At 37.7% G+C, this 18,428-nt stretch overlaps 1 protein-coding gene and 1 pseudogene across 5 annotated transcripts in view; both read left to right on the top strand.

The window, feature by feature from the left end:
* Ptpn2 (protein tyrosine phosphatase non-receptor type 2) overlaps positions 1 to 18,428 on the top strand; it is an 83,898-nt gene that overhangs the window by 31,700 nt on the left and 33,770 nt on the right. For 4 of the 5 annotated variants that reach the window (XM_074070375.1, XM_074070374.1, XM_074070377.1 and 1 more), the window contains 3 exons: positions 6,702 to 6,802; positions 12,958 to 13,056; positions 17,547 to 17,681. In XM_074070375.1, coding sequence (XP_073926476.1) covers positions 6,702 to 6,802; positions 12,958 to 13,056; positions 17,547 to 17,681 — 335 coding nt within the window. The remainder of the gene's footprint in view (positions 1 to 6,701; positions 6,803 to 12,957; positions 13,057 to 17,546; positions 17,682 to 18,428) is intronic. The other variant, XM_074070376.1, reaches the window with a different exon arrangement.
* LOC141422535 (eukaryotic translation initiation factor 1 pseudogene) lies at positions 6,816 to 12,949 on the top strand (annotated as a pseudogene).

The raw sequence follows: 18,428 nt of genomic DNA, 5'->3' as shown, positions 1-18,428 counted from the left end.
CCTGCCGGTCCTATGAGATTCTTGGCCTGTGGCTCTTCTCTGTATTTGGTAGCCTTTCTTTTTCCTCCCTGGTTGGGGTGTTTATTTTTCCAGTGTCCTTTTTCCTTGCAGTAGGTGCATTGATCCTTGTTGGGGGGTGGGGAAGGGGCCCAAGGTTTTTCCCCTTTAGGCGCCTTATCCGATTGTTTCCACAGGTTAGGACACTAGGTGGTCATCACACCCCTGTCTTGGAGAGCAGCTGCCAAGAGGCTGGTTTGGAGGTTTACTTTTTCTTTCATCCTTTTATTAGCCTTCTTTTCTGCAATTTCTTCACAATTGTTGTAAACTTTGTCAGCTATTTCAAGGAGATGTGAAATGTTCATACCTGCAAACCTTTCCAGTTTCTGGAGTTTCCTTTTGATGTCTGGGCATGCCTGCGCGACGAAGGATGTGTAAATCATCTGGGGCCTCAGGATTGAAAGGGGTGTAGATCCGGTAGGCCTCATAAAGTCTCTCATAGAAGTCACCTGGGGGGGCTCATTGGGTCCTTGAGAAACAGATGATACTTTGGTCATGTTTATTGGCTTCCTGGCTTTTGCCTGTATCCCTTGCAGAAAGGCCCTCTGATACTGGCGTATGTGCCCTCTTCCTTCTTCAGTGGCAAAGTCCCATGCCGGTCATTCCCTGGAGCTGCAGTTCGTACCCATGTGGCAGGGTCTGCCACTCCCTCCCAGATGTTTCCCTCTAGGTATTGGTGTGCCCCCACCAGGATACATCTTTTCTCCTCCATGTTGAAGAGAGTTTGGAGGAGCTGTTGGCAGTCTTCCCAGGTTGGATTATGGGTTTGGATGACAGATTCTACCATTGCCTGAAGTTTTTCCAAACAAGGGGGTTATTGTGCTTCCAATTGTAGAGGTCTGTGGTGGTGAAGGGTTGGTAATACATCGTGGATTGCCCTGGCTGGAGGGACCCGTCCTCTCCTCTTCTGGGGGGTGGGGCTCCCTAGTTTCTTGGATCGACATCTGGAGGGCAGTAGGCTGGGGGCCCAGCCAACCAGCACATCCTGGAGAGAGAGGGTCAGGCAACAGCAGCTCAGTAGGGGTTGGTGGCATTGCTCAGGAGAGACTGAGCCCCTGGTATCACTCCCTGGTGATGCTGGTTCCAGGTAGACCGATGGTGGTGTATCTAGGGCCAGTCGGATTGATGGAGCTGTCGAGGCTGGACCTGTAGACTCCTGGTACAGTGGTGGGAGAGGCTCATCTTCTGGGTCTCCTTGAAGAACTTTCGGTGCTTTCTCTGCTGTCTTCTTCTAATCTGTATCGTGGCCATGAAGACCATAGCTTGTCTCTGCCTGTTTTTAGCAAATTGCACCCAAGGGGAAGAGTCTGGGTGACTTAAAGCCAAGAATCAATGTATGGGAACTGGTCTGTGTGTCCGTCTTCCCCAGCGACTGCCTGCCAAACTTGCCAGATGGTGAGCACATCTAATGTTCCTTTAGGGGTCCAGTGGATGCTAATAATGGCCATTCAGTGGTTCGGAGTTTCCCTGGTGTTAATTTAACCCTGTAATCCCCTGCAAAGCCTTTCTTAAAATTTCTGATCATGGTGTCTAAGACAGTTGGCTTACTCTGATTGGACCCAATGTTACCCAAGTGATGGACAGTGTCTCAAGACAGACAAAGGAAAGGGTGTTGCCTCTGAGGAGTCAACCACTCAGATGTTTGTCTGGCCGCCTCGTAAGAGAGATTAGGTGGTGCTTAGCTGTAGCAGACTCAGCCTTCTGGTGACTTATGATTGGAACCCCAGTCCACTGCCGCCCTAGACCATATGCACTTCACCACAGAGTCACAGATGAGCTCACTTGGACTCCATAGCCATAGGGTGCTCAGCCGTGGAACCACAGACTCAGACGTGAGTCATAGGCGAATCAGGCTACTCACTCATACACACACACCAGAGGTTATAACATTACCTCCCTGGGAATCCTCGTTCTGATGACCCAATTGGAACTTCCTGAGAAGTCTCTCCTAATGGGGCTTCCTAAGAAGCCCCCCTGCTGAGGTCTGTGTAGACCTCCGAGGGTCAATCAAGCCCTCCATCCATCTCTGTTGGGCAGGCCTGGCTGAGTCTATGCCCCCTCCCCCCCATCGGTACCTGGCTCTGGTCTGTCTAGCCTCCTTGAGTTCGATAGGGCTGGTTGGGGACTACCGGATTGGAGACCGCCAAAGCTGAGCGGAGTGCACCTCCTCCTCCTCAGCTTCCCCAGGCCATCACTGCCTCAGTGTTTTAGTTTTACCCAGACTGGCGACAAAGGGCCAGCGCAGTTGGGCTTCCCATTCAGGGAACCAGCTGTTACAGGAGTTTGGGAATTAACCAGGACTGGGAAGAACCAAACGGCACTTGGAGGCTTGAGAAACAGGTTTTATTCTCACTTGCCGGCTCAGCGGATAATATACCCTTGCTGCTTCCGAACTTACTTGCCCTAGCAATTGAACTCTTGGGCATTGGGTGTTTATCCCCGAGAAATGAAAACACCATCCACACAAAAATGTGTACGTGGATCTTTATAACAATTTTATTTGTCATAGCCTAAACAAATGTTTTCAGTGGGTATATGATTAACAAATTTATATTGTAGAATAATACCCAGCAATAAAAAGAAACTAACTATTGATAGTTATAACAACTTAGAACTCAAAGGACTTAGGCTGAGTGAAAAAACATCCAATCTCAAAAGGTTATACGCAACATTCTTGAAATGATGAAATTATAATGTTGGAAAATAGATTAATGGGTTAGGGATAGAGTGAGAAAAATTGTGACTACAAAGGGTACACTGCAACTTTGTGGTGATGACATAGTTATGTATCTTGATTGTGGTGGTGATTACATGAATCTACACATAATTAAATTGAAAACAACTGGACGCAAATGGATGAGTATCTGTAAACTGGGGAAATCAGAATAAGGTCTGTGGTTTATACCAGTGTCTCTGTGTTTCCAGTTTTGATGGCTTAAATTGAGTCCTGGGCAGCTCATTCCTTCAGGAGTGAGATTCCTTGGAGGACTTGCTTATTCCTGGGTAAAGGATCCCTAATGGTTGGAAGCCTGGGTGGGCGCCTTTCCTGCTGGCTGAGAGATTGAGAATCTTGCCCTAATAGTAGCCTTTTAACCAGGGGTCCTGTAGAAGCCATAGTTCATGTGTGGGGAGACCTGCTATGGAACTAAGTTCCATATATACTGTGTAGTGTACCATACAGTATTTCTAGTTGGTTATGTGGTCAGTGAGAAACCATTCATCAAGTAGAATTTTCTTTGTAGAGCAAATGACTGAAATGTTAGTTTTTTTATTTGAAATGAAATGTCTTGCATGAAATGTTAATTCTCTGTTTCTTCTCCATTAATATGGTAGTGTTTTTGGTGACTTGGGTTTTAGTCCTAGCTTTGCATTTGACTCAGTATGAAAGAAAATTCATAGTATTTGTTTTTTCACAACTTGCTTTTGGCGCTGAAGAGAGTTGATGTTTTCTATAAAGTGCTTTGTATTTTGGGTGGGGAGGTACCACATAAGTATGGACATTACTATTTGAACACTTACTATTTGTGTCTGGTGGAGAACAGGAAAGTCTAAGAGGAAAAGTCAACTGTTAATGTAGGACTAACAGAATTAGTCTTCTCCTTGTCTACTTTGTAAGTTCATTATCCTTGAGCTCTGTCTGCTATGGTGAACATGAATCCTCCTCCTTGTTTGGACCTAGAAAATTTTCCCAAATGAGGTTCTTTCACAACAATGATAAATTAGGTGAAACCTATGAGGTTTTCTTTTTTGTTTTTTTTTTTTTCTTTTTGGTTAGTTTATTATGACAGTCTTGAAAGAGGAAGCGTCTCTGTATTGTCAGCTTAGGCCACAGCAAGAGTGAGTCATTTCTTGATACATGAAACCATTTCTCAGGAAACACTGAGGGTGGGAGGCAAAGGGACTCTTCATCAGAAGTTGGCTTAATGTATATCTGGTTTACAAGCTACAGCTCCATTAGATACTCAGTTTCTTCTTCAGTGACAAGAATTAAGAGTAGATAATGACCTATAGAAAAACATGTATTCTTCATAGTACTGCTGCTGGTGTTATTAGATGTTGAGAAATAAAATTTCCTGTGGAAGTGTGGTTTGGTTGCTTTTGTGATATTTCATGAAGTTTAGTTGGTACCATTTTCATTTCCCCCCTTTTATTGGATCTTTTAAAAGAAAAGGAAGTGGAAGATAACCATAAACTTAAAATGATGACCAAGGACTGTGGGGACTGGGACTTAATGTAGCACAGAGGTTATGAGACTGTCATTTTGGTAATTTCATTTCAAAGGTTCCTCTGCTATGGAAGAGGACAAAGCATGTAACTTTCTGCTTTTTTCTAATTCAGAAGTCAAAAGTTGGTTTGAATGAACAGTTCATATAATTGGAACTGACAGATTGTAATGGGGTGGGAAAAGGACATTTAACTCTCAGGTTGTTAGGGAGTCTGCATCTGCTCTCACAGATTCTTTAAATTGACCATATGTTAAGTGATTCCTAGTTTTCAAAGAGACAGTATCCTTCTTTATCTTTCCTGAATATTCATAAAATCACAGTTGCTCATTAAATGGCTTTGGTAGTTTCACTTCCTGAAATCTGCATATTTATGATCTTTTTTGATATTTTAAGGTAATAATGTGTTTTAGTTAACACCAGAAACTCTTATATATACTTTAAGTTTTTTATTAATCTTAATAAACTAAAATAAATAGTGATATATATACACACACATACACACATACATATTTGAAAGTTTGTTTTTAATTAGTTCTGAGTAGAAAATACAGGTTCAGTCATCATTTGTAGCTGTTCAGACAACAATAGAATTTTACAAAGATTACTTTTTTTTCCTCTCTCTCTCTCTCTCTCTCTTTTTTTTTTTCCTCTTTGGTGGTATTTCATGCTTGCTAGGCCGTCATTGCTAGCAAAATCTAAAAACTTTTTCCCCTGAGAGAACTCAGTGTCCCTTTGGTTTTGCTGACTGGGTAAATTAATGTTAGACAGGAAGCAGGGCCTTGTCTGGGGCTGTGGCCTATGGGATTCCAAGTGGCTTTCAGGTAGCCTCCAGTACTCCATGGTTCCAAAGGAGTGGATCTGTGCTTATAGTCTGTGTGTGTGATTACTGCGTTTACAATGTTTTGGAGTAATGTGGTATGTGAGGGAAAAATAACAGTGAATTCTAGTTCAAAGTTCCAAGGACAAGGTATCAAGTACTGCTAAAGCCAATCTGCTGGAAGTCTTTCTCCAGGATTATCGTCTCCCTAGCTGTGCCAGGGTCTGGAGAGGTACCATGCAGGATGGTGGAATTCCCAGTGCCCTGTGAGATAGACCTTCCCAGTTGCATGTTGACCAAAACACTGTTTTCAGTTATGCAGTGTATATGAGGAGCCTTTAGGTCTCTGTTCTTTCTGTGATTGCAACATGAGAACACATTCTTTTGTGTGATACTTTAGTGGGATTTGAATTTTAAGGGTCACATAGTTTTCTAAAAGCATACATTATTCTGTTGGTATCCTATCTAGAATATATGTGGTCTTTATTTTGTTAATTAGGTAGCTGATCTTTTTTTTACCATCTCATAATGTAAGTTATAGGGTGATTAAACTGTTAAAAAAAAAAGTGACTGTTAAAAAAAAAAGTGCTTGCTGACATCATCTTTCCCAGAACACTAGTATATGTGATTTACTATAACAAGATCTTAGTTTTTCCTGTTGGCAAATGACATGTAATATTTACAGAGGTCTTGGGTTCAGTCCAGCAGAAACATCTTAGATAAATTGATGTGCGAAATGAAAGCCATTTAACATTTTCTTTCATGTGGAGATAGAATGGATAGTTTTTTTTGGTTTAAAAGTGGGGAGAGAGTGAATATTTAATGTAGATTTCCTTGAAGGGACAGTTTATAAAAGAATATACTCTCCAGAGTTAAACATCAAACATCATATTTTCAATTTGTGCTTCTGACATTTATATATTTAGGATTCTAAGTTAATGTTAATCCTGATGTTAAGTGTTTTTTTTCTTTCTCATCTAACTGGTACAAGGTCAAGTTTTCAAATATTTAAATTAGCATAAATTCTGAATCTATGAGATTTTTACCTTTAAAAACTAAAAATATATCTAACCTGTTAACACCCTTAAGTAGTGGAGCATTTCCAGTGGTCTTTTAAAGAATACATTCGAATGTTCCAAATACTTTTATCGCTTAACCTAAGCATAGTTAAGTGTTAAAATTAATTATAGTTGAATGTGTATCTATTAAGAAATGAAGAAAATGAAATCCAATCTGTGTGAAGTAAGTTATCCTTTTGTAGGTAATCAAGTACTGAGAATCTAAATTATTTTTTTATTTTTAGGGTAAGTACTTTATTTGTTTTACTGCATTCACTCCAGTCAGTTTTTCAAGTGAAGTATCTAGTGTACTACAAACAGAAATGTTTCCCTTTCAATACCAAGTTAATAAGATTATGTTTTGATGCCCTTAAAGAAAAGGGGAATAATTTAGGATTTGTCTCAACTCTCCATGGCGCTAACTTATTTTTCATTTATTTTATTTCTTCTATCATTTATAAATATCTTAGAACATTAGTACTAAAAAAGCAAAAAGGAATGTCAAATTTCAAATTACAGTTATGGTTTATCATTCTATTTCAGATGATCACAGCCGTGTTAAATTGCAAAATACTGAAAACGATTACATTAATGCCAGCTTAATTGACATAGAAGAGGCACAAAGGAGTTACGTCTTAACACAGGCAAGTAGTATGATACTGAGCAGATGCCTGAAAAGTGGAGTTTTTGTGGTTCTGCTTTAAAACATAGTTAAAAGTATAACTTGACTTTTGCAAATGAAGTCCTATTTCAGTTTTTTTCTGGTTATGAAATGAATTGCAAGCATGATAGTTTTGAAGCTTTGAATATATATGTTAAAAGTAAAGTTTTTTTTAATGTTAATATATTCTGTAAGAGAAATTCTTATGAAATTGCTGGGCTAGTTCTTGTTTGGCAGATTAACTTCCTTGCTTTGTATCTGACAGAAAGGTTTTATTACTGTTTTGTTAGCAGCTTCCAGTTCTCTTCACTTAACCTGTGAAGCATACCCAGAGGCCCTTGAGCCTTTTCTCACGTATATTTTCAGAGTGTGGCCATGTTTTGAATGGTGTCTGGCTCATCTGCAGGGTCCACTAAGGGTATGGAAACCAAGTGCTCCAGAGGACAGGCCAGAGCACCTGTTAAGCTCCCTTTGGCATTCTGCTCAATTGGTTCTGAGCACATTGGCCACACCCACATGCAAGTACTTCTTTTCTTGCATTCTAAGTTTTTGTTTATTCACACTAGCTATTCTTTACCAAATAAGGAATACTTAATCAACAGCAGTGTCATTTCTCCTAGTTAAATTTTTTTAAATATTCAAGACATAAGCCATAATATTTGAGATTCTTAAAACCCTAACTTGGATCAGAATGATGTACTATTGGAAAGCTTGATGTAGTTTAAAAAAATCAAATTAACTATGAGCTATTAGACTATTTTTATTTCACAGGAAATTTTACTTGTGGTAGAACAGATTCTGTAAATCAAGAAGAAAAAGAAATAATCCATGGGGAGAAAACTGACAAAAGACATCAATTTAGAGTTCAAAGAACAAAATATACATGAAAACCTACTTGCCAGGCAGTTAGGGAATGTAATAAATATTTATTTATTTATATTTTGGTGAGACTAGGGTTTGAACTCAGGGCTATGCTAGCAAAGCAGGCATTCTACTGCTTGAGCCTCCAGTTATTTTGGTCTGGTTATTTTGGAGATGGGGGGGTCTCACAAACTGTTTTCCAATGCTGACCTCAAACAGAGATCTTTCCAATCTCAGCCTCTCAAAAAAATAGGATTACAGGTATGAGCCACTGATACTGACTGGGAATGTAAGTTTTAAATTAGTAATAGGTTTTGCCTGTAACAACAGCAGAGATTTAAAAAGTGGACCTCAGTCACTGAGCCACCAGTGAGGTCTCAGCAGCTTCCCTCTTGAGCCTCCTCCCAAAGCCACCTGCTGCAGGCTATTTCCAACAAGGAAAAGGAATTATATCATATGCCCACTATCCAGAACCTTCACTCTTTTGACCCCTTTGCTGATGTGAGTAAGGGTGATGACCTGCTTTCTGCTGATGCTGAGGATTATATCTAAGAAAATAATTCAACAGAAAAATGATAGGAAGACCCTTACTACTATTCAGGGAGTTGATGATGATTACAATAAAAAAGAAATTAGTGAATAAGAAATTTGCCTGCAATGATAATATAATTGAGCACCCAGAATACAAATAAGCATTTCATCTGCAGAGTGACCAGCTCAAAAGCATATGTCAATCCTAGTAGAGAAGACTGGCTAAGGAAGATGAACTGCAGGTTCATGGATTGTGTTTATGGTTCACTGAAACTAATATAAGTGAGAATTTTCTTGCAGTGAGTAGAATGTCCTTTTTGTCCCAGTCACAAGTTTAAAAACCTCACAGCATGTATAATGTACTCATTTGAGATCTGCTTTTATTTTGGACCTAGTGTAACTCCTTCATGCAATAAATTTAGAAGAGCTATTAAAAAAAAAAGATGTATACTACTCAGTGATCACATACGCTAATTAAGAAAGTCTACTAGAGAAATACCAGCAGACATAAAGATAAGTTTACGTGTTTATTGCAGTCTTATTTACATAGCATAGGACTGAAATGAGTTAAATGAATTAATCATACACATATCATTACTGGTGGTCATTTATGGGGATTGGGAGAAGAAACTTTAATTTGTCATTTTCAGCCTTTATAATACTAGCCAAAGTTTTTTTTTTTTACATTCTTAATAAGCCAGTTTTTATAGCTAAAAAAATTACTTTATACTTGAAGCAACAGTAACATGAAAACATGACAACTCTGTAAAAGAAACACTTCAAAAAGAGGAAAGTTTTATTTGGGCTCATTGTTTCAGTGGTCAGTCCCCCATATTAATTTCCTCCAGCTAGGCCCCACCTTCCAGAAATGCCATCAAGGGATTAAATCCATTGATTAGATCAAAGCTCTTAGGATCTAATCACTTCCCAAAAGCTCATCATCAGCTGGCAGCCAAACCTTTAACACATGAACCTTTTGGAGGACATTTCATATCCAAACCATACAAATGGTTACTGTACACATCCAATCATAACCCTTTCTTTCTTTCTACTATTTTTTCCCCAGTATCAATTCTTGGTAGTTCTTTCTCATTCCTTAAAAACAAGTCTTTCTCAAGATTCTAATTTAGCACCCCCTACTACCCCCCAACCACACACACACACACACACACACACACACACACACACACACAGTCTCTCTCTCTCTCTCTCTCTCTCTCTCTCTCTCTCTCTCTCTCTCTTCAACTTTTGGGACCATGTTTTTCAACCTGTGTAACCTGAAAGATGGAGTAGCCTCTGATCTCAACAGTATCTGTGATCACATTCTGGTACCGGCACTTCATTGGCCATTCATCCAGCAGCTTCATTAAGACCCAAGGCATTGTTCAAATAAAAAAGAAGTTAAGAAAAACCCTGATATTATGACTATTCCATTCAAGTAGAAAGTAAAATTAATAACAATAATTTTGTAACATTTCCCCCTGTTTTACATGTTTTGTTTATTTTTTTGTGTGTGTGGTAATGGGATTTGAACTCTAGGCCTCATAGTTGCTAGGCAGGCACTCTACAATTTTAGTCATTCTGCCAGCCCATTTTTGTGTTGGGTTTTTTTTTTTAGACAAGGTCTCACAAACTATTTGAGACTGGCTCTGAATCCCAATCCACCTGATACCTGCCTCCTGAGTAAGATTACAGGTGTGAGCCACTGGCACCCAGCCAATGTGTTTTGTTTAATTTAACCCTATGGACAATTCACTGTGCTAAATACTATTATCCTTATTTTATAGAGGAGGACTCTATAAAGAATGACTTTACTAAAGTCATACAACAAGTAAAATAATCCCAAAATTTGAAGCCAATAGACTCCATGGTTCCTACTCTTAATTGTTCTGCTCTACTGCCTTATAATTGCTATGTAACTGTACTAAACTCCCAAGCACTTACATCTATTTTATCTGTCTATTTTATCTATCTATAGAAATGATGTTTTCAGAAACTCCTGTAGTGTTCAGCACTATGGTAAACATCTGTGTATTATTTGTTGTGGCATTTGTTACTGGGTTTTTGTTTTGTTTTGGTTTGGTTTTTGGTGGGATTGGAATTTGAACTCAGGGCTTCATGCTTGCAAAGCTGGAGCTCTACCACTTGAGCCACACCTTCAGTCCTTATTAAAGTAAAAACGGTCAAAGTAATAATGGTAATAGTGATCCTTTTATAAAGCATCTAAAAGCCCATTATGTAAAAAATTGTCTGGCTAATACCCTTTTTGTCCCTGTTGGACAGTTTTCATGTGTTCAAAAAGCCAGAGCTTCACTCATTTAGAGTGTGAGAACTTAGAAGCTTGTCTCTTGAATTTTCTTTTTCTGAGTTTTTTCCTATATTTCCCAGGTCTCTACTGGATATTTTAATCTGGATTTCAAAATCTGCATATTGTGTATCTAATTTTTTGAAAAAAAGCCAGCTCCCTTCCTATTTTTCTCATCTGGATTAAAGCTGCCCTCATCATCTAGGAATGCTTTCCAATTTGTCACCATCATCTCCAGCTCTGTAGGTGTCGCTTCCTACTGTGTACCTCCACTTCCACCTCACTGATCTGTTGATCTTTTCCCAGATGAGCCCTAAATTTTCATGTGCCTTGCCTTACTCTGGGAATGCCTTAATGGACCATTATTTCCTCCATCCATTTATATTGTGTCTCTTTGTCAGGACTCTCCTTTTTCTGGTTGCTAGAGTTTCTCTCCTAGACCCTTCTGTTCCTGTGACCTGATGGTTAGCTGTAACCCTTGTGGCACTTGATAGTAGTCATGCAGTACTTCTTATCCCCTCGGTATGCTTACTGGGGGCTAAGACTGCATCTCAGTCATGCTTTTGTGCTTGTACCTAGCACATTGCTTGGAACAGAACGCATACTCAGAAAACAGTTCAGAGGATTGAGAAAGCTAGAGATGTTGAATGTTCACTGCCTCTGTTGTTCTGATTGTTCTTTGTTTGTTTATTAATTTTTTCCCCTGAGTTTTATGATATGTTAGGTTTTATTAAGTCATCCCCTTTGTATATTATATCCATTTTGTGGATTTAAAAAAAAAATGGGTTCCATGGCTACTAAGTATAAGAGCTGAGAAATGAATCTTGATTCATTTCTGATTAAAAACTGTATGTTCTTTATACATAGCAACTGATTCATGTTTGTTAGTCTTTAGAAACACTGATGGAATTAGAGTACATGTGCATCACACTTGAGTGCCTTTACCAGTGAATTGCTTCATGCTTTTTATTTTAAGATTAAAGAAAAAGACATTTATTTACTAGGAATTTTCTCATTGCTCTTTTTGTTTTGGAAATAGATTAAGCAATAGATAGACACCTTGAAATGAAGAAAATTGTATCCTTGAACATAAGATTGCAATTTCTCAGGATTCTCAATACATTTCCAGCATTTGTACAAGTTAACCTTAGAGTTACCTTGTTTAGTTAAGCAATATGTTTTGAGCACCTGCTATATACCTACGAGTCCACCTATCCTAAAGATGATTTCAATCTAGAACCATTTGAACCCCCTTGTTTCATGTGGGACTGTAGCTCTGGGCAGCCCTAGCCCCCAGCATCTTGACTTTGACTCCCTAATATTCACCACTCTGCTACACTGGCTTGTGAGTTGCTTGCATGTTGTTACTTCATTTATTTCAGCCTTCGCTCATTTAAAATTACTTAGACTGGGGGTGTGACTTAGAGGTAGAGCATTTGCCAAACATGCATGAGACCCTGGGTTCCATCCTCAGCCCCTACCCCACTCCCACCAAAAAAGTTAATTTGGGTATGACCTTTTCCTGTCTTGTCTTTTCTTTTGCCCTATGTTATCATTAAGCAAAACATAAAGGTCCTGGAAGTATATATGATTTGATTTCCTTCCCCCGCGGCACCATTGTAATACGGATTACAACCCCCTTTTAACTCTGCTATTATTATTATTTTTTTTATAGTACTGAGGTTTGAACTCAGGGCCTCATGCTTGCTAGGCAGGCACTCTACTGCTTATGCCACTTCACCAGCCCATCTGCTATTGAGGCTCAATATATTGTGCTTTTTGTAGATTAATAGTGTAATAGTAGTTCAGTACTTTCTTTCATGATTTCCATTTTTTTCTAGAAATTTTTGTAGTTGACTTGGGCTGGTATCTTTTCCTGTGTTATCTTCTTTGATCCACATGAGATAGGTCCTTTCTGGTATAGAGGGTGAAGGAGAGAGAAATTTCCTTTGCCTACAACCTTTGCAGCTGAAACATGACCAACCAGATGCATCTACTCATGATTTTGAGTTGGTTTGCTTATGAGTTATGCGTGAATACTATAGCCACCTTTGTTTGGTAGTGCCAACATAGGGAAGTTGATGATAGTGAATTATTAGGAGCAGTGTCCCAGGTTGGCAGCCTTTGGGTAAGAATCTTGCCTATACTTTAATTCTTGGTACCTACCTGAGCCTAGTTCTCCAGCCCTCAACTCTGTAAGCTACCCTAAAAAATTCCGTTTCTACCTAAGTAAGTAAAAAGTTTTGAGTATTTACAACTAAAATCTTAACAAACTGGATTTTGAATTCAGTAGATTTAAAGTCTGGATTTATTTGTTGCAACACAATCCACTGGCTGTATCGTATTTGTATATAGCAGCAACATCCTTGAGGAAGGTTTGCCTCAAAACCTTGTTCTTTTCCAGCTCCTTTCCCTGACCTGTTCTTTTTCTGTTCTTATAGGGTCCACTTCCTAATACATGTTGCCACTTCTGGCTCATGGTTTGGCAACAAAAGACCAAAGCAGTTGTCATGCTAAACCGAATTGTGGAGAAAGAATCGGTGAGTAATATTTAATATTTGCAATTTGGTGTACTGCATATGATCATTAGCTCATAAAGGTTTACATTGCAGCAGGGAGTATTCATTCTTTAGTTTGGGTCTTTAATTGCTAAAGGTTAGTGGTGAGGATGTTTCTGACTAGAAGCACTAATGTATCCTTTTCCTTTCTTACCTTAATTTATATTTATATAATATTATATTTATTTATAATATAATTTATATAACTATTATATTTTTATAATAGTTGCAGATCACTAATCGCTGATGTAGCGATTGGAATAAATACTGACTAGTAGTGATATGTAATTCTTCATAATCCTTAGGCTTTATTAGAATCTTCATGTTATTATCAAAGTGTTGGAAATTTTCAAAGATTAAAATAGTCTTTTTTTAATCTGTGTGAATTGCAGTTGGCTGTAATGTAGTGGTCGTGAGATAATAGATATGGGCAAGCACAAGTTTGTTGAAATTTTAAGTTGCAGTCTAAGCACAGTACCAATTACTGGTATAACTTTGATGAAAACTTTTAACTGCTCTATCTTTAGATTCCTTTTCTGTCAAACAAGCAAATTAGAAAGAATTGTCACTAAGGTATATTCCAGTTTTACCATCTTGTACTGTTCTACTTCTTTGGATTTCTGATTCTTACAATTTTTCTAAATTCATCAGTGATGGTACAAATTTTCTAATCTGAAGTAGCATTGACATACCAGAATTTCCAATAGTGTTGATATAGCTATTTATAGTGCATTTTCATAGCCTCCAACTAGATGATTTGTAAATTTCATCCCCCTTACTTTGACATACAGTTACTTTATTAATAGAATAAGACTGCCACTGAAATTTAGAATTCATACCTATATAGAGTGGATCTAGATGGTTAATAAGATTTGGGTTTTATTATTATTATCATTCATAGGTAATGTTTTGTTCATCAAAAGGCCCGTGGTGTCTTATTTCTTTTTATGACCATAACAGCTATTGGTCGATGTTTACCTCGTTTAGGCTTACAAATGGTGATTTTGTTTTTTATTTTTCTTGGTGGTACTGGGGTTTGATCTTAGGGCCTCACACTTGTTAGTCAGATACTCTGCCACCAGCCCTTTTTCGCTTCAGTTATATTTCAGATTGCCCTCCTCTTACCTGTAGCATCCCAGTTAGATGAGATGACAGACAAGTGCCACATCATGCTCAGTTTATTGTTAGTATAATCTCCACTAACTTTTTGCCCCAGCTAACCTCAAACCATGCTCATCCCTCCACTGGAGTAGATGGGATTACAGGCTTGAACCATTATACCGGCACACAAATGGTTGATATTTTAGTTTAGCCTTCCTTTTCTAGTTTTGTTGGAATACTTACTTTTTATAAAAAGAAACTTTCCAGTTAGTTAACTAGTTTTACACACAATAGAAAAGCAGTTTTCAAAATAGAGTTTATTCCATAGTATCCTTAACCAATGACCAGTTTTAGAGTTTTTGTTTGTTTGTTTCTTGCTTTTGGGGGGAGTTGCAGGGTTGGACAGTGAGTGTTAAGAGAGGCTAGATTACTATGGACTTAAATATGTTAGGTCATTTCACTCCTTTGCACTATATTACCTTATTGGCGATTAAGTCATTCCTTTATTGCCAAGCAGAAGTCTCTTCAGGTTAGGCCGTGTATCCTTTTAACATATAACTCAGAGTTTTTAATAGCTTTCTCTGCAGTGACTGCAGGCTCACCACTAACCCACACCTGGAACAGCCATTGCTCTGAGGAGCCTGTTTCTTTTAATGGACAATGATTTTCAAGAGAACTACAGGAATAAGGATATTTATTGCTACTAGCTTTTACATTGCTTTTAAGGCTTTTTATTGGACAGAACTAGGAGAAAATGTGTGTTAAGATAACGTTATCTGAAGAGTTCATACTGATATTTCCAATTCAGATTCAGAACTGTAGCTTTTATCTGCTCCTTTTTTCATACCAAGAATCCTGGTTTGCAAAGACATGAAGGATGTAGAACATTTTATAGTGAGTCATTTACTTCATCCTATATCATATAGAAACCAGTTGCAATAACACCATCAGCTCTCCTACCAAAATAATTATTGAAAAATAACATACTATAGTCTTTCTCTTACATTCCTCTTTAAATCTTACTTTTGCATGTAGATTCAATCATTCTTCATATCTGTGGGAGATTGGTTCTACAGCCCCTAGCCCATAGCACAGGTCCTATGCCTAGCCTCCCTTATACGTTAAATCATCTCTTGATTACTTATAATTCCTACTACAAAATAAATGCTATGTAAATAGTTATTGTACCGTATTATTTAGGGAGTAGTGACAAGAAAAATGTCTGTATGTATTCAGTACAGATGCATTTTTTTCCCCAAGTTTTTTCGATCTGAGGTTGGGAGAACCCATGAATAAGGGAGGGCCAACTGTGTGTATTTAATATTCATCACAGTCTTTGTTGATATGTGTTCATTTGTTCTCGTGCTTATTCTAAGCGAATCCTAAGGAAGGATTTTGTGTGTATTATAGTCTCTGATTTCTTGTCAGTGACAGTTTGCTGGTTTAATAGTTAAATGTCAGTTGGCAGAGTATAAAACTCTTAGCTCACATTTGCTTTTCTTTGAACAACCCAAATATTTATTATTTCATTTACTGATTTAAATGTATTTCTTCATTTCCTAAGGCATTACAAATTACTATCAGAGTCAGTGGGCATCTTATTTTGTTTCCTTTATAAGTCTGTTACTCTTTTTTGCCTACATTATGCCAAGGATTCCCCCCTCACCCCACCTTCTTCAAATATCATTAATTTTCTGAAATATGTCTTAGTGTTTGGTCATTCTGGGTCTGTTTTTACAGGTGCATAGTTTGCCCTTTCAACATATGTTTTCAAATATTTTTTCTTTTTTAAAGAAATAGATATTAAATCATAGCTGTTAGTATTTTTTTTCCCTTGCTTGTTTTTGGTCTTCCTGTTATACATATGTTGAATTTTCTGTATCTTTTATATTTGTCCCATTCTTGAACTTTAGTCCTATTTATCTTTCTTCATTTTGTTTTTGCTTTAAAAGTTTCCTCCTTGTTCAGTTAAGTATTGTGTGTTGTATTTATTCACTCTTCATTTTATTTACTTATTTTTTGATAGGCCTGGGGTGTGAACTGAGGACTTTGTGCTTGTAAGGCAGGCACTGTACTGCTTGAGCCACATGCTGGTTATTTTGGAGATGGGATCTAGCAAATTATTTATCCTGACTGGCCTTAAACTATGATCCTCCCAATCTCAGCCTCCCAAGTAGCTAGGGTTACAGGCATAAGCCACCAGCACCAGGCTCACTCCTCATTTTAGTTTAATCTTCATTTTTGAAACAACTTCTTCTTTTATTTATTAATTCTTTTCTGTTTTGGATCACCTTGTTTCTGAGTGTAGTTCTAATTCTTATTTATACTCTTATTTGGATTGGTTTTAGAGGCATTTTTATTGTTTGTAGGATGAGGGAAAGGAGAAATGGCCATTTTTTTTAAAAAAAGATATTTTTCTGGTACTTTCTTCTACTGAAATAACTGTTTAATCTTGCCTCACTTAGTCTGTTGTTATAATAATTTAGCTTTGGGGAAAGTGCTTCTATTGTCACAAATTTGAATCTCATATCAGTTGTTCTCCTAAACAGGTTGAGTATCCCTAACCTGAAAATCTGAACTACCTCCAAAACTGAAGCTTTGGAGATCCAACATCATATTAAAAGTAGAAAATTCTATACCATACTTCAGGTGACAGGTCTCAGTCAAAAGACAGGTGCCCTAAAAATATTGTATAAAATTACATTTAGGCCGTATATATTAGGTATATATGAAACATTAATAAATTTTGTGTTTAGACTTGAGTCCCATCTCATTATACATGGAAATATTCCAAAATTCAAAAGACTTCTGGTCTCAGCATTTCTCATAGTGGTTACTCAACCTATGTAACAATCTTGGTTAAAAAATAAAATTAACTGAGCGCCGGTGGCTCATGCCAGTAATCCTAGCAACTAAGGAGACAGAGATCGGGAGGATTGGGTTCAAAGCCAAAAACAGTTCGCGAGACCCTATCTCGAAAAAACCATCACAAAAAAGGGCTGGTGGAGTGATTCAAGGTATAGGCCCTGAATTCAAACCTAGGACTGCAAAAAAAATTTTTTTTAAAGGGTTATTTCTGATTCCTTTCCCCTGGTTTAAGTTTAGTAAATTACTAAATGACTTAAATTCAGTAAGTAAACGTGTAATATTTCTAGATATATGTAGTGTTTTAATAGGAAATGCATGGTGAATTGTGGAAAATACTTGTGAAATAAAACCTTTTCAGTGCTATTTGAAGATAAGATTCTTGCAGGAGTTTGATACTTTTGGAAACAAAGTGAATGAAGTATAGCATGTATATGTAAGGTTTATCTTCCTGTTTTAGCCATTATGGTCTCATAATACCTATAAACTAATATTCTTAAATTTAGGTTAAATGTGCACAGTACTGGCCAACAGATGACCGAGAGATGCTGTTTAAGGAAACAGGATTCAGTGTGAAGCTCTTGTCTGAAGACGTGAAGTCATATTATACAGTACATCTACTACAATTAGAAAATATCAATGTAAGACTTTTCTTGCCCAAAAGTTTGGACTTTATATGGTGGTTTGGAGTTTGATACAACATACACACTTGGATAACATCTGTCATAGTATCTGTTCATAAGCATTTGTTTTTACCTTGTGTTCCTGTACGCTGTAGCTTTGAGAACTCTTAAGACACCCTAAAAACTAATAATTCCAAAGTTTGGATTGATTTGAGGATTGAAAATTAAAAATACTTGGAGGGGGTGCAGGTATATAACTCATTGGTAGAGTACTTGCCTAGCATGCTTAAGGCCCTACCTAGGTTCCATTCCCTAGCACCAAAAAAATATATATATATACATATATATATGACAAGCTGGGAATGTAGTTGAGTTGTATAGTACCTGTTTAGCATATCCAAGGCCCTGGGTTTGGTCCCCAGTACCAAAACAACAAAACTTGAGGATTAAGAGAAAGCTGGAGAATTAGGGAAACCTGGATTCAAATCCTAGCTCTGCTACTTAGTAGAGGTGTGGTCCTTCATCCTCCTAAGCCTTTCCTCATCAATGAAATGGGCATGATCATACCTACCTTTCCAGACTGTCATGGTGAACAAATGAAGGTATATATGCAAAGCATCCATGCAGAATACACCCCAGTAGACAGTAGCTCCTGGTACTTATTACTGTTGAGAGTAGCACAGTAGTCAAGAAAATGGTCCACTAAACTATTATAAATAAGTTACCACACAGAGAAGTATCCTGATTGAATTGGGGAAAAATGGT

This window comes from Castor canadensis, chromosome 4 (assembly GCF_047511655.1).
Source record: "Castor canadensis chromosome 4, mCasCan1.hap1v2, whole genome shotgun sequence".
Classification (NCBI taxonomy): Eukaryota; Metazoa; Chordata; class Mammalia; order Rodentia; family Castoridae; genus Castor; species Castor canadensis.
Note: the sequence above shows the minus strand (reverse complement) of the source record. Positions and strands in the feature narration are given on the sequence as shown.